Source organism: Leucoraja erinacea, chromosome 3 (genome assembly GCF_028641065.1).
Source record: "Leucoraja erinacea ecotype New England chromosome 3, Leri_hhj_1, whole genome shotgun sequence".
In the NCBI taxonomy this organism is placed as follows: Eukaryota; Metazoa; Chordata; class Chondrichthyes; order Rajiformes; family Rajidae; genus Leucoraja; species Leucoraja erinaceus.
The window spans coordinates 27,550,910-27,564,965 of NC_073379.1; the positions used below are offsets into that span (position 1 = coordinate 27,550,910).

The 14,056-nt window shown below is 40.7% G+C and overlaps 1 protein-coding gene across 2 annotated transcripts in view; it reads left to right on the forward strand.

Moving 5' to 3' along the window:
• sh3rf1 (SH3 domain containing ring finger 1) overlaps positions 1-14,056 on the forward strand; it is a 166,372-nt gene that overhangs the window by 105,969 nt on the left and 46,347 nt on the right. For both annotated transcript variants that reach the window (XM_055632342.1, XM_055632343.1), the window contains exons 5-6: positions 965-1,288; positions 8,506-8,616. In XM_055632342.1, coding sequence (XP_055488317.1) covers positions 965-1,288; positions 8,506-8,616 — 435 coding nt within the window. The remainder of the gene's footprint in view (positions 1-964; positions 1,289-8,505; positions 8,617-14,056) is intronic.

Consider the following 14,056-nt stretch of genomic DNA (forward strand, 5'->3'; position numbering starts at 1 on the left):
GATGCTGCCTGACCCGCTGAGTTACTCCAGCTTTTTGTGTCTATCTTTGGTATAAACCAGCATTTGCGGTTCCTTCCTACACATTAGGTTTATTATTGTCAGCTGTACTGAGGTACAAGGGAAAGGTTTGTTTTGCATGCTATCCGATCAGATAATACTATACATGAATAAAATCAGGTCAAACTCTAGTACAATAGGTAGAGCAAAGGGGAAGAAACACAGTGCAGAATATTGTTCTGAGCATTGTAGTTCACTAGTTCCATTGACAAAGTCCAACATCCACCATTGGGTGGATAGAGGTGAATCAGACAGTACCCAGCAAAAGGGAAGATAGAATGCAGAATATAGTTCAAAGCATTTGTAGCGCATCAGTTCCATAGACAAAGTCCAACGTTGCAATGGGGTAGAGGTAAATCGGATAGTACCCAGCAAATGGGAAGATACAGAGTGCAGAAAATAGTTTGCAGCATTGTTGCGCACCAGGGCATAGGTGTATATTTATCAAATAGTGTTGCTTGGTGAGTTATGTCAAAATGCTCAACCAAAAACTCATCCTGCATGTTAGTTCACAACATTTGTGTGCTAATTCAGTGTTACAGCATTAAAAAATGTTGCGCAAATGTCATTATCATTCTGGTGTGGGAAGCTGCAGAAGCGTTAATAGCACCAACTTTAGTTAATATTGCTCATAGTGATACTGCAAAGTAGCAGAAAGGGTTTCCAATTAATTCAGACTGCAGTTAAAACAAAATAAAGCTGAGCACTGACTTTCATCTATTCATTTCAAAGATATTCAGCACAGATGGTAGTTTTAAAGAAATTAACAGGAGTTTTGTTGTTAATTGTTCTTTCATGTATAAATTAATTCATTTATAACCGCAGGGGTGTGGGATACTATAAATGGATAGGCAGATTTTTATTTTTCTGAAGTTTGGGAATATTTTTTTTGTTTTTGTATTTCCAGTTCAACTCAACAGCAAAGCAGTTGATTCAGCTGGACAAACCTTCAGCCTCCCCGGCAGGAGGTGGCGATTCAGGAGAAGGAAGCAGCAATGCCTCGGGGGCAACTCAGAGCAACACTGGCCAGAAGCCCGCAGACATCACCAAGAAGAACACCAAAAAACGGCATTCGTTCACCTCACTCACCATGTCCAACAAAGCATCCCAGTCGTCTCAAAACCGCCACTCCATGGAGATCAGCCCCCCTGTCCTGATAAGCTCCAGTAACCCGACTGCTGCCGCTCGCATTAGTGAGTTGGGTGGACTCTCCTGCAGTGCTCCTTCTCAGGTAACTCAACGTTATCTTGCACTAATGCATCGCCGTCTTGAGCATTTGACGGCACTGGGCTTGTACTCGATGGAGTTTAGAAGAATGAGGGGGAACTCATTGAAACTTACTGAATAGTGGAAGGTCTGGATTGAGTGGATATGGAGAGGATTTTCCCACTAGTGGGAGAGTCTAGGGCACAGCCTCAGAATCAAAGGACGTATCTTTAGAAAGATGTGGAGGAATTTCTTTAGTCTGAGGGTGGTGAATCTGGAATTTATTGCCTGTGGGGGCTACCAATGGATATTTTTAAGGTGGTGATTGACACGTTCTTGATTAGTAAGGGTATTAGGGGTTATGGAGAGAAGGCAGAAGAATGGGGTTGAGAGGGAAAGATAGATCAACCATTATTGAATGGCAGAGTAAATTTGATGGGCCGAATGGCCTAATTCTGCTTCTACAACTTATGAACTTTATCCTGTATCTGTACACTGTGGACGGCTTGATTGTAATCCTGTAGTCTTTTCACTGACTGAGCAGCACGCAACAAAACAGCTTTTAGTTGTACCTTGGTACACGTGACAATAATAGACTAAAATGAACTAAACTGTAAGATTATGAAGGTAGACACAAAATGTTGAAGTAACTCAGCAGGTCTGGCAGTATCTCTGAAGAAAAAGAATAGGTGACATTTCGGGTCGGAACCCTTCTGCAGACATTTGTTACCAGGTAACTAGTATCAACTCTACTATTGTGTAGGAAGGAAGTGCAGACGCTGGTTTAAACCAAAGCTGGAGTAACTAAGAAGAACAGGCAGCATCTCTTGAGAGAAGGAATGGGTGACATTTTGGGTCGAGGATCTCGACCTGAAACATCACCCGTTAACTCCAGTATTACTGGATACTAAATGGAACTGCTACAATCTTAAACTTTAAAATATACAATCAAATTATAGTGTAATTGTGTATGAAGGCCCCTGGGGGAAAGAGTAGACCGTATGAGAGTAATTAGAACTTCTTTCAAAGCCACATCAGATTGAATATCTTCCTTTAGTGCTGTGTGTTTTTGTGATGTAACTGTTTACAGCAGGCTGCAAACTTTCTTTTCTTGTCATATTTTTCTACCACATTGCTTTTTCTATTTTCTCACTGTAATCTTGAGTCTTTGCAATGCCTGTGAAATCTTAGGTTCATCATTAGAACATAAAACATGGAAAAGTACAACACAGGAAACGGCCCTTCGGCCCACAGTGGGAGCTTGTCAACTCAATCAAAATCTCTCATCATTTGGAATCTCTCTATTAAGTCGGCTCTAAGCTTTCTTTTCTCACACAGATCTTGTTATGTACAGATTTGTGTTTCTGGGATTTTGAAGATTGGTTGCAATTCTAAAATACATAGATCATAGAACAATACAACACAGGAACAGACCTTTTGACCCACAGTGTCTGTACCGAACATGATGCCAAGTTAAACTAACCCCATCTGCCCGCTCATTATCCATACCGTTCCATTCACAGCCCATGCAGGGGCCTACCTGAAAGCCTCTTAAACATGACTATTGTATCTGTCTTCACCGCAACACATGGCAGTGCGTTCCAGGTACCCACCACATAAATTATTTATATACTCATGTTCTCAGCATGCTTTGATTGCCAGTGTAAACAATGACTTCCATTGTATTTGCCCCTGCTGACAATTATGGAAAATAGCTATGGGAAAGGTAAATGATATTGAATAGATCGCACCAGTTTAAGTATTGAACTCTTTTGTTTAACTGAGGCATCCAGTAAGAAATATTTCTTGTAGAAACAAAGAATCGGAGGTGTAATTTATACCAAAGCTAGACACAGGGTGCTGGAGTAACTCAGCGGGTTAGGCGACATCTCTGGAGAAAATATTTTGTCAGGACCCTTCCGACCCGAAACGTCACGCATCCTTGTTTCTCCAGAGATGCTGCCTGACCTGCTAAGTTACTGCAGCACTTTATGTCTAACTTTAGAAATATTTCTTGATGTGTTTGATGCTGGCAATGCTGCTTTCAGAAGCCATGCCTCATTACGTGGAATGTTGAACTGTCTGCTCGCCATCCTGCTATCATCTATGTGGGGATGACCTTATCGTGGTGGCAACAGGTAGAAAATTGCAGAATGGTGACAGAGTTCATGTAGCCTGGTTGCTTTTGCTATTTTTGGTGATGGAAGCTGCATTGAGACATGGCACTTTTGAAGTTTTGCTAACGCTTCAGAGCATCATGCAGATCACAGTGCACTAGTGTCTGATGAATGGCAGTCATGTGTATTAACTTCAGATGTAGTGGTGATATAAGGAGAGTTGCTTTATCTGTGAGAACGGTAACTATACCTTCCCAGGCAAATGACGAGTATTCCATCATTAGAAAATAAGAAATAGGAACAGGAATACATCATCCAGTTCCAGTATGTTTCAATTACATTTCCTCTAATATAAGTTCTCTAAGTTCAAGTAGCCTTTGCTTTCCCTCTCTGTCTATCCCTCCCCCACCCTAGTTCTGAAACTAGTTTCACTGTCCTAATTAATTTTACAGATCATATGCCTCCTTGTCACCTCAGTCAACAATGAACATACTCTCAACTCTACCTCATTCATCTGTTTTGTACTTCAATATTATTTGCACTATTTCAGATTGCACTACAATCTTGAGAACAAGGGGTTTAATTGCACTGCATTTATGAGCATTGACTGCTCTGAATTTGAAATGTCTCCTTAACTTTGCCCCAATATCCATCTCCATCATCTTCTGAAGTAGGTGGTCCTGTTCTTGATTTTTGAGCTTCCCAGCCGTTGATTATTTGACAATTGTTTTTTGGTGTGGAATTCCTTCCTGAAACTATCTTTTCTCTTTCAAGATGTTCTTAACTCTACCTCTTCAACCTTGTAGCTCAAGGTCCGCTTGGCCGTGCATCCATGAATCTTTATATGACATTTTAGCCGTCACAAGATGCCAAAAAAAGTCAACCGTACAGAAAAGATAAATGTGGCACAGAAAGCCACTTCTAATTAAACAATGCGAGTGCACAGATTTAAATGGATGAAGGTTACATTTTGGACTATTGCCAATGTGTGAAATGGAGCAAAGCATTTGGAATTGTATAAAATAATTGAATGTTATAATGAAGGAACTGTCAGCTGTCTAAATAGATCGTAAGAAAGGCCTTCCTCGCTATCTTTTGATCTTTCAAATGAAATTAAAGTGACACTGTTAACCATATTAGAATTGTAAAAGGATATTAATAAGCAGACTACAAAGTATTTTGGACAAAAGGAGGTGCAGGTGCAGAGGCTCAGGTGACTGAAGGTTCCATCAGCAGCAGCGTTTAATGGTGCTTCTGGTCATCTATCCTAATATTTTCTATGTGGCGAGGTATGAAATGTCTGAAGTGCTCATGTTCTTACCTTGGGATTTTTTTCGTTAAAGATATCTTTTGCTGTCAGTTGTTGTTGAGTGATCAATTTACTTTTGGATAGTCCGTGTGAAATACGTGTAGATCCAGATATAGTGTTCAATGTAAGAAATATTTTGAAATTGCTTTCAGATAGCTGTATTATTGAGATGCTTTGTATAGAGTCGAGGGCATTGATACCGGCCATTCAGCCCATCAACACCATGTTGGTATTTCCTATCTCATGAATTGTCTGCCATCTCCATCAACAAGATCTTCAGTTTCTTTCTCCCTCACGTTGCATTAGTTCCCTCTAAATGTATTTTCGCCTCCCCGTCAGATGAAATAGTAGCCACTGGATTTTGATAATACTTGGGTCCTCATGAAGTTGGATTTCTGCCATTTTTGACTTTGCTTTTTGGTTTCAAATTGTAATGATGAATGCAGGTTGGATATACTGTTCTTAAAAGATTTATTATAAATGGCACAAAATCATTGTGAGTCATTGTTTTTCTCATTTATAATGCAAAATTAATACAGTGCTTTATAAATTAGGAAATCAATTTTGATTTTGAAGGCAATATTTATGACAAGTATTAGCATTTCTATTGTGGGGAAACCACTGTCAAGTTCAGTTTTTTGGCATATGTACAAATACAATGAGGTTGTTTGTAGCAACATTACTTGCACATAGACTTGGACAACATCCAAAAACATAAATTATACATAAATTCTACGAGGCAGAGAAAAGAAAAAGACTGCATAAAAACAAAAAAAAGACATTAGTGCAAAAAACAAACAATTAGTGAAACAGGTGCGTGGTGCAAGAGGTGGTTGGTTGTTGCGATAAGGTTAGGTTGTGCAGGTTGGTTTAAGAACCTGATAGTTGTAGGAAAGTAGCTTTTCCTGAACCTGACGGTGTGGGACTTCAGACTTCTGTGTCTCTGACCGACGGTAGAAGTAAGAAGAGGTCACGGCCCAGATGGTGGAGATACTTCATGAAAGGTGTCACTATATTTAGGCTGCATCTTTCAATGGTGGGGAGGGCTGTGCCTTTGATGATTGGAATGAGTCCACCACTCTCTGCAACCCATTGTATCTCTGTGTGTTGGAAAGACCACACCAAGCCATGATGTAACCAGTCAGGATACATTGTACAGTGCATCTGTAGAAATTTATTATAGTATTCGGAGACAATGCCAAATCTCTATGAACTTTTAAGAAAGTAGAGGTGCTGGCATGCCTTTTTCACGATTCAATCTATGTGCTGATCCCAGGATGGGTCATCTGAGAAGTTGATGCCCAGGGATTTGATCCTGCTAAATTTCTGCCCGGCCGAGATACCAATGAAAACTGGTGCATGGTTTCCTGAATTCTCCTTTCTGAAGTCGACGAATAATTCTTTGGTTTTGTTGACATTGAGCAGTGGATTTTTGTTGCAGCACCACTCTCCAGGTGTTCTATCTCTCTCCTATACACTTACTCGTCAATCACCACCCATGATTCAGCCAGCAACAGTGGCGTCATCAGTGAATATTTTGAGGTTGAGTTATTTTGAGGTAGTCCAGATCATTTTGCTGTGTGCAAGTTAATTCTGAAAACATTTTCAATATTCACACTTTCAACACACTTTTACTTTCATAGAAATCTTCCAAGGAAATGTGGATGTATATTTTCTTTATAAAGTTCCTGACTTCAAGAAAGTTCACATACCACTTCCTATTTTCCCCTAAGATTTATCTTGGTTATAAAGCCACAAAGAAAATGGAATGTCGTTTTTGTTTCATTTGTCAGGAAGTAGGTACATTGATATTGCAATGTTACATCCATATATCAATTGAAATACAGTTGAGCTATTCTAGAGAGGAAGCGTTGTTCCTCAGACAGTCATATATTATATTTAGCTGCAGCTACAGCCATACCAATGTGTTGTCCCCATGGTCTGAAAAACAATTCTACCTTTTTATTGTTGCAGGGAAGCAAAAGTGCATAAAAAAATAATGAATGCTTTGAAGTCGGTAGCATAATGGTTGTTGTCCTAGTAATCTAGAACAGATTAATGACCTGTTTACAAGGGTTCAAATTGCACTATGATAAATGAGAAATTTCAGTTCATTATAGTTTGGATTTTAAAACAAATATGCCATGAAATTGCTGGATTGTCATAAAAGCCCATCTGGTTTCATGTTTCCTTTAGGGAAAGAGATCTCTCATTTTTATTGATCTCTGGCCTTAGTGTCTGTCCAGACCCACAATAAATTTGTTGACTCCTCGAAGTGGCCATTCATGCTTCTGCACTTCAAGAACAATTTGGGATAGCCAAGGAATGCCATCCTTGCTATTGATGCTCTTATTTAAAACTTTAAAAACATTTGAATTGGCCTCAATGGCTCTAGTTTTCCACAAAGGATTAAGCCATGAGTTGCTTCACACCAAATAAATATATTTCTCGCAATCACCATGGGAGGATTGCAATTTCAACCAAAAATACAGAGGCTTGAATTCTACCAAGGATTACTGTTGAGGTCATTTGTCTTGTAAAGAGAGCTGCAGTGTCAAGTCGAAACATCCCAGGTTTACATCTGGAAAATCTTGGTACAGTACACGGCATAACAACTAGAAAATAATGCAGATACTTTGAAAAGTCTGTATTCTGCCTTGGTCTGTTCGCAAGTGCGTTCTGGAGAAACCACCCAGAGTGGAAGGAATAAGATGGAGTATAATTTTAATGGTTGATTGCATTTCATTGTGGGAATGGCAGTTCAGCCAACTTTGTGAATGTCCACTGGGTTGGTGTTTCAGAAATGATTGAGTGGTGCCTGTTTTCAAATAACGGTGCTTCTCAAGGATTTTATCCACCTGGGAGTACTCTTCATTTGTCTGATTAATTGTTGATTGACCAGTTTAGGCCTCGGTCCTGTCATCAGTCATCCTCATTTTAATCAGCATGTTCTTTCCCAAATCCCCTCACATCACATGTCAGCTTGCTTCCTTGAATCTTCTCTCAACTCTTGAAACACATATAAAATTATGAGAGGGTTAGATAGGGTAGACAGTCAGAAACTTTATCCCCGGGTGCAAATGTTCAACACTAGAGGGCATAGCTATAAGGTGAGAGGTGGAAAGTTTAACGGAGATGTGTGGGGCAAGTTTTCTTTTTTGTACAGAGAGTAGTGGGGGCCTGAAACGCATTGCCATGGGTGGAGGCGGAAACAGATATGATTGTGGCATTGAAGAAGCTTTTAGATCGACACATGGAAGTGCAGGGAATAAAGGAATATGGATCACATTCAGATGAGGTTAATTTAACTTGGCATCACGTTTGACACAAACTTGGGCCATTGGACCTGTTCCTGTGCTGTACTGTTCTATCTTCTTCAAATGTGGAAACGCTCTTCTTTCATTTTATATTATAGCATGTTTGATGCACAGTTCTGATCATTATAATCCCATGTCGAAAAGAGCTCGTTAATATGTTCTGGTTGCTGTTGATTATTTTACATGTTTACTTTTGGGGATCTGGGCATTGGTCGTAAGATCAGCATTAATTGGCCACCCTAAGGTGGTGAGCCACAGCCTTGAACTGGGCCAGTTCTTCTGGTAAAGGCCCTCCTACCATAATGTCAGGCAGGGAGTTCCAGGATTTTGACACAGTGGTGATAAAGGATCAGTGATACATTCCCAAGTCAGGATGGTGTATGATTGAAGCTAATCTGATCCATGCTCTGTATGTGTTGCTGACAAGAATGATGATTGATTGTTGATGCGGTGTTGTACTTACAGCCAGATATAAAACACACTCTCTCTTCATTAACAGGTCCACATCAGCACTACTGGTTTAATAGTCACACCACCACCCAGCAGTCCTGTCAATACAGTACCTCCTTGTGCCTTCCCTCCAGAAGGCACCTACTCAGTTGCTCCCGGGGTAAGTCTTCTTTGCAATCCATCAATCCATAGTTACAGTTATTTTCTTAGAACCACCTTCCATGCATCAAACATCAGCCTGTTATAAAAGTTGGATGTTATTAATGCCAAATTAAATTAAGCATCAATGGCTTGGAATAAAAACAGAAATGCTGGAAACTGTCAGAATTGCAGGCAGCTGAAGAGTTAATGTTTGCAGATGAAAGGCCCTTTGTCAGAACTGAGAAACCTGTCAGGAGGGATAGATAGGACAAAATAAGTATACTGATAGGGTGAGGTCGAGGTTGCTCTGGAGGTTAGACACACAATGCTGGTGTAACTCAGCGGGTCAGGCAGCATCTCTGATGAAAAGGAATAGGTGATGTTTCAGGACGGAACCCTTCAGACAGCTCTGGAGATTAGCTGTTGTTTTGACCTGGTCAAAAAATGGGAATGGCCTATATTTGTGTCCATCTACCAGTCAATCTAGACCCCCTAACAAAAGTGTACAAGAAAAATAGGTCAATGAAAGATGCCGTCTCTCTTGCCCTACATTCAGCCCTGGATCACTACAACAAAAATACCCATGTCAGGATGTTATTCATCAAGTTAAATCAGGAGCCTTCAACACCATGATTCCAAATAAGCTCCATCCTAAACTTCTGGACATAGGCCGTGGACCTCCATCTGCAATTGGCTTTTGGACCTTCTGACCGGCAGACCTCAAGGGGTTAGGATTGGTCATAATATTTCCTCCATCTTGATCTTCAATGATGGTGCCTCTCAAGGTTGTGTGTTCAGTCCCTGCTCTACTCCTTGTACACCCATGACTGTGTGGCCAAGTACAACACCCAGGAGTCAGATATGGACCAAATTCCACATGGAAATATGAGCCTGGGATAGATTGGACTGCATTCACCACTCTGGCAAGTCTGGAGCTTTTGCAACACCAATGTGAACGATCAGGCTGTTGTTCTGTCATCATGATACATGGTTGGGTGCCCACTGGTTGACAGTAAAGTGATGGTTAAATGACCTTATATGAATGCTATCCTAACACTGACATTATATTATGACAGCACATTATATTTATTGGTCTATTAATGTGATGCAGGTGTCAATCAGAAACTCCATGCATGAACGGCAGAATATAGACTGTTGTTTTTTCTTAACCTTCTTAAATACGGTTCATTATATTCCCCAAGTTAGTTTGACCTATCTTCAATGTTGTTACAATTCAGGAATATGGCATTCTACCCACCTGGCAGATAACATAACCATTTGGGTCTCATGAGGGAGGGATCTGGATCAAAAGTGAGCTGGATTAAAAATGAGAAATACCAGGTGACTGAGGATCTAGTGGGAGGGAGGAACTGAAGGGAATCCACATTAATCAGGAAATGGTGTTGGGTAAAATGTCGGGACTGAAGGCAGATAAATCCCCAGGGCCTGATGGTCTGCATCCCAGAGTACGCAAGGAGGTGGCCCTACAAATCGTGGATGCATTGGTGATTAATTTTGAATGTTCTCTCGACTCTATATTTGCACTATATTTGTTATTTATTGAACTTTTTCATTTTTTTCTCTTCCCCTGTTATGTACTATGTTTACATATTCACATATGTTCTGTTGTGCTGCAGCAAGTAATAATATCATTATCCCATCTGGGACATATGACAATAAAACACTCTTGACTCTTGACTGTGGACTGGAGGGTAGCCAATGTAACTCCACTTCATAAGAAAGGAGGAATAGAGAAAACAGGGAATTATAGACCAGTTAACACAACATCGGTAGTGGGGAAGATGCTTGAGTCGATTATTAAAGATGTTATAGCAGCGCATTTGGAAAGCAGTGACAGGATCGGTCAAAGTCAGCATGGATTTATGAAGTGGAAATCATGCTTGACTAATCTTCTGGAATTTTCTGAGGATGTAACAAGTATGGTAACAAGTATACTGACATATGGTAAAAGAATGGGTCGACTGGGCTTGTATTCACTGGAATTTAGAAGGATGAGAGGGATCCTTATAGAAACATATAAAATTCTTAAAGGATTTGGCAGGAAAAATGTTCCCGATGTTGGGGGGGTCCAGAACCAGGGGTCACACGGGGTAGGCCATTTAGAACTGAGATGGGGGAAAAAAATGTCACCCAGAGAGTTGTGAATCTGTTGAATTCTCTGCCACTGAAGGCATTACAGGCCAATTCACTGGATGTTTTCAAGAGAGAGTTTGATTTAGCTCTTACGGCTGAAGGAATCAAGGGATATGGGGAAAAAGCAGGAACGGGGTACTGATCTTAGATGATCAGCTATAATCATATTGAATGGCAGTGCTGGATCGAAGGGCCGAATGGCCTACCGCTGCATCTGTTTTTCTATGTTTCTAAATGGGGCTAACTATGTGGATATTTAATCATGGACGAGTTGAACTGAAGGGCATGTGTCCGTGCCGTTTGATTCTACGACTCAAATCAAATCAAGATCAATCCTTCATCCCCGTCTATTATTGTGCTAAAAGACACACTCATAGTTGCAGGCGCAGCGTTTAAATCAAATATTAAAATTAGGTTACATCGCCATCTTTAAACTTTAAAGATACAGGGCAGAAACAGGCCCTTCGGCCCACTAAGTCCATGCAGTCCAGCAATCACCACGTATGTTAACAATTTTAGCAAAATGTTTCCAATTTTCATCAAAGCCAATTAACCTAGTGTCTTTGGAGTGTGGGAGGTTACCGGAGCACCCGGAGAAAACCCACATGGTCACAGGGAGAACGTACCAACTCCATACAGACAGTACCCGTATTCAGGATCAAACCTAGTTCTCTGGTGCTGTAAGGCAGCAATTCTACCGCTGCACCACTGTGCCGCCCGGATCTTCTCTGGATGTAATTGATGTCTGTAATATTTTAAAGGAAGCAGCAAATTCTACACAATATCCTGTGCATTGCTCACAAAAAGAGTACATAATCTGGTCATTTTTCATTGTTGTGTGCAGGAACGTGTGTACATTGGCTTCTGTACGCTCTACATTATAGTCATAATACAGGGGCTCCTGAGGTCACTGCAACTATACAGCATTGTTCCACTCTTCACAGAGCACGGTAATCATGTACTATCTGGTGGTGGACAACCCATTAAGGACCATTTTCTTTGTTAATGCACATATCTATTGCCGGCCACTTTATTTTCTCATCCACAAGCTTGTGAAGACTTCCTTCAATCTTTGTAAACACTGAAGCAATGTAATCATCAAGCAACTGCTATTTTCTTTCCACCATAATCGTATCAGATCTTTTTAAGTATCGCTTTAACCACTCTCAATGATTCTGTTTTTCTCTACCGGTGTTTGAAAGTTTTTTCTATTTCTAAACATGTTGACAACGTTATTTTTATTTAACCAACCTATTCTCTGTTACCCTCAGTTTTATATTTTTCTTGTAGCTAGTGCCACAGACAATTCATTTGTGTGAAAGGCCTGTCCCACTTTCACGACCTAATTCACGACCTTTTTTACTCGTGGTTTGGCGGGTTAACAACACAGATACCGACCCCGTGACTCCCGCCTCCCCCACCAAGGCGCTGCCCTCTAGAGCCGATGATTCGTCGTGACCTTGGGTTGCTATCAGGTGCCGCCACAGTGGACATTTTACATAGGGTTAGAAAAACGGCATGACCTACTTGATGCCACGAGTACCTACGATTAACATCACAACCTGCTACAACCAACCTTTGACCTGGTGATGACCATGCTGCGAGTATGAGTCAAGGGCAAACTTGGCAGAGGTCGTGAATTAGGTCATGAAAGTGGGACAGGCCCTTAACTTTGCTTAACTATAATCATGCACTGTTTTTTTAGCTGAATCTGTTTGGAGTGTTAATACTGAGCAATAGAATATACTGAAAATACTACAAATGCTTATTAGGTCAGGTCAGAACCTTAAGTGGAGGAGTTGTTAACATTGTGGGTCTGGGTGTCTCATCCAATCTTCAGTCAGGATCAAGCAAGTCACGCCAACTCAAGTCATTCCAATGCACGGTCTACAACCCTTTGCCACTGCATTTTCCCCTTCCTCCACCCCTCAAAATGACTAAAATATGAAAAATAAACACTACGTGCTGGAGTAACTCAACTCTGGAGGACAAGGATAGGCCAAATTTCAGGTTTTGATCTCACAATATAATCATCACCCACCTAAAAGTAAGGGCTAAAGTTTTTATGCTAATGCTTGCCATTAACATCAGAACGTGCAAGTTTAGTTTAATTTTTAGTTTAGAGAAACAGCGTGGGAACAGGCCCTTCAGTCCACCGACGACCAGTGAACTCTGTACACTAGCACTATCCTACACACTAAAAATAATTTACAATTTTTACCAAAACCAATTAGTCTACGAACCTGTACGTCCTTGGAGTGTGGGAGGTAACTCCATACAGACAACACCGGTAGTCAGGATGGAACCCAGGTCTCTGGCGCCGTAAAGCAGCAACTCTACCACTGCTCCAATGTGCTGCCCTGTGTGCATCATTTCTCGTGTTGCTCCTTATAGTAGGATGAGTCTGTCCCATGTTTTGTGTCCACTTCCAGAGGTGCCCAAGGTTGCTCTTGGCATGTGTGGCTCCCAGTGAGTCTTCACGGGTTGCACAAGGCCTTTATTATTGTTGTTGAATGTCTCTAATGATCAGAAACATTGAGTAAAAGGAAAACCGTTTAAACCTTGAAAAAAATTGAAAGTATTTAATTAAAAATATTTTAAACTATATGCAACTTATGTTAATAAAAACGTTAATTAAAATGGTTGGGAGAAAAGACATAACTTTTATGTAAATTAACTGGGGCTACATGAGAGAACAAAAGAGTCCTGAAAACATACCATGCCGAAACAAGCCCTTTTCCCCATCGATTGTGCAGCGCCCATCAACGTCCCATTTTACACCAATCCCACATTGATCCCATTTGTCACAAAGACACTTGGACACATACATGGATAGAAGAAATCTATCAACCAAGAAATGGGTTTGTGGGCAAGTGGGCCAAACACGGGCAAATGGGACTAGTTTCGATGGGACATCTTGATCGGCATGGATGAGTTTGGTCGAAGTCCTGTTTCCATGCTGTATGACTCTACGAATCTGTTTCACAGTGACTAGTTTGTTTTACATTATTTGGTGAGATTTTTGGATTTTGGTTGCAACTACACAAAAATGCATTCAAATGCGACAATGGAAAGTCATGTGAAGCAACTACCAGCTGCCAGCAAGTGCTGAAGTAGGAGGATAAATATTTGACCAGATTACATCCCTCTGTGTTCACAGTTAATGCTCCAGCTTTCCAATGATAAGCTGCAGTCAGCTGATCCCCAAGGTCCCAGGTGTTTTTAACAAGCGTGCTATGATTAAAGAGATACCTCATTAGATGCCAACTGTTCTGAGTTCTGTCACATTTAAACATGCATCAGAA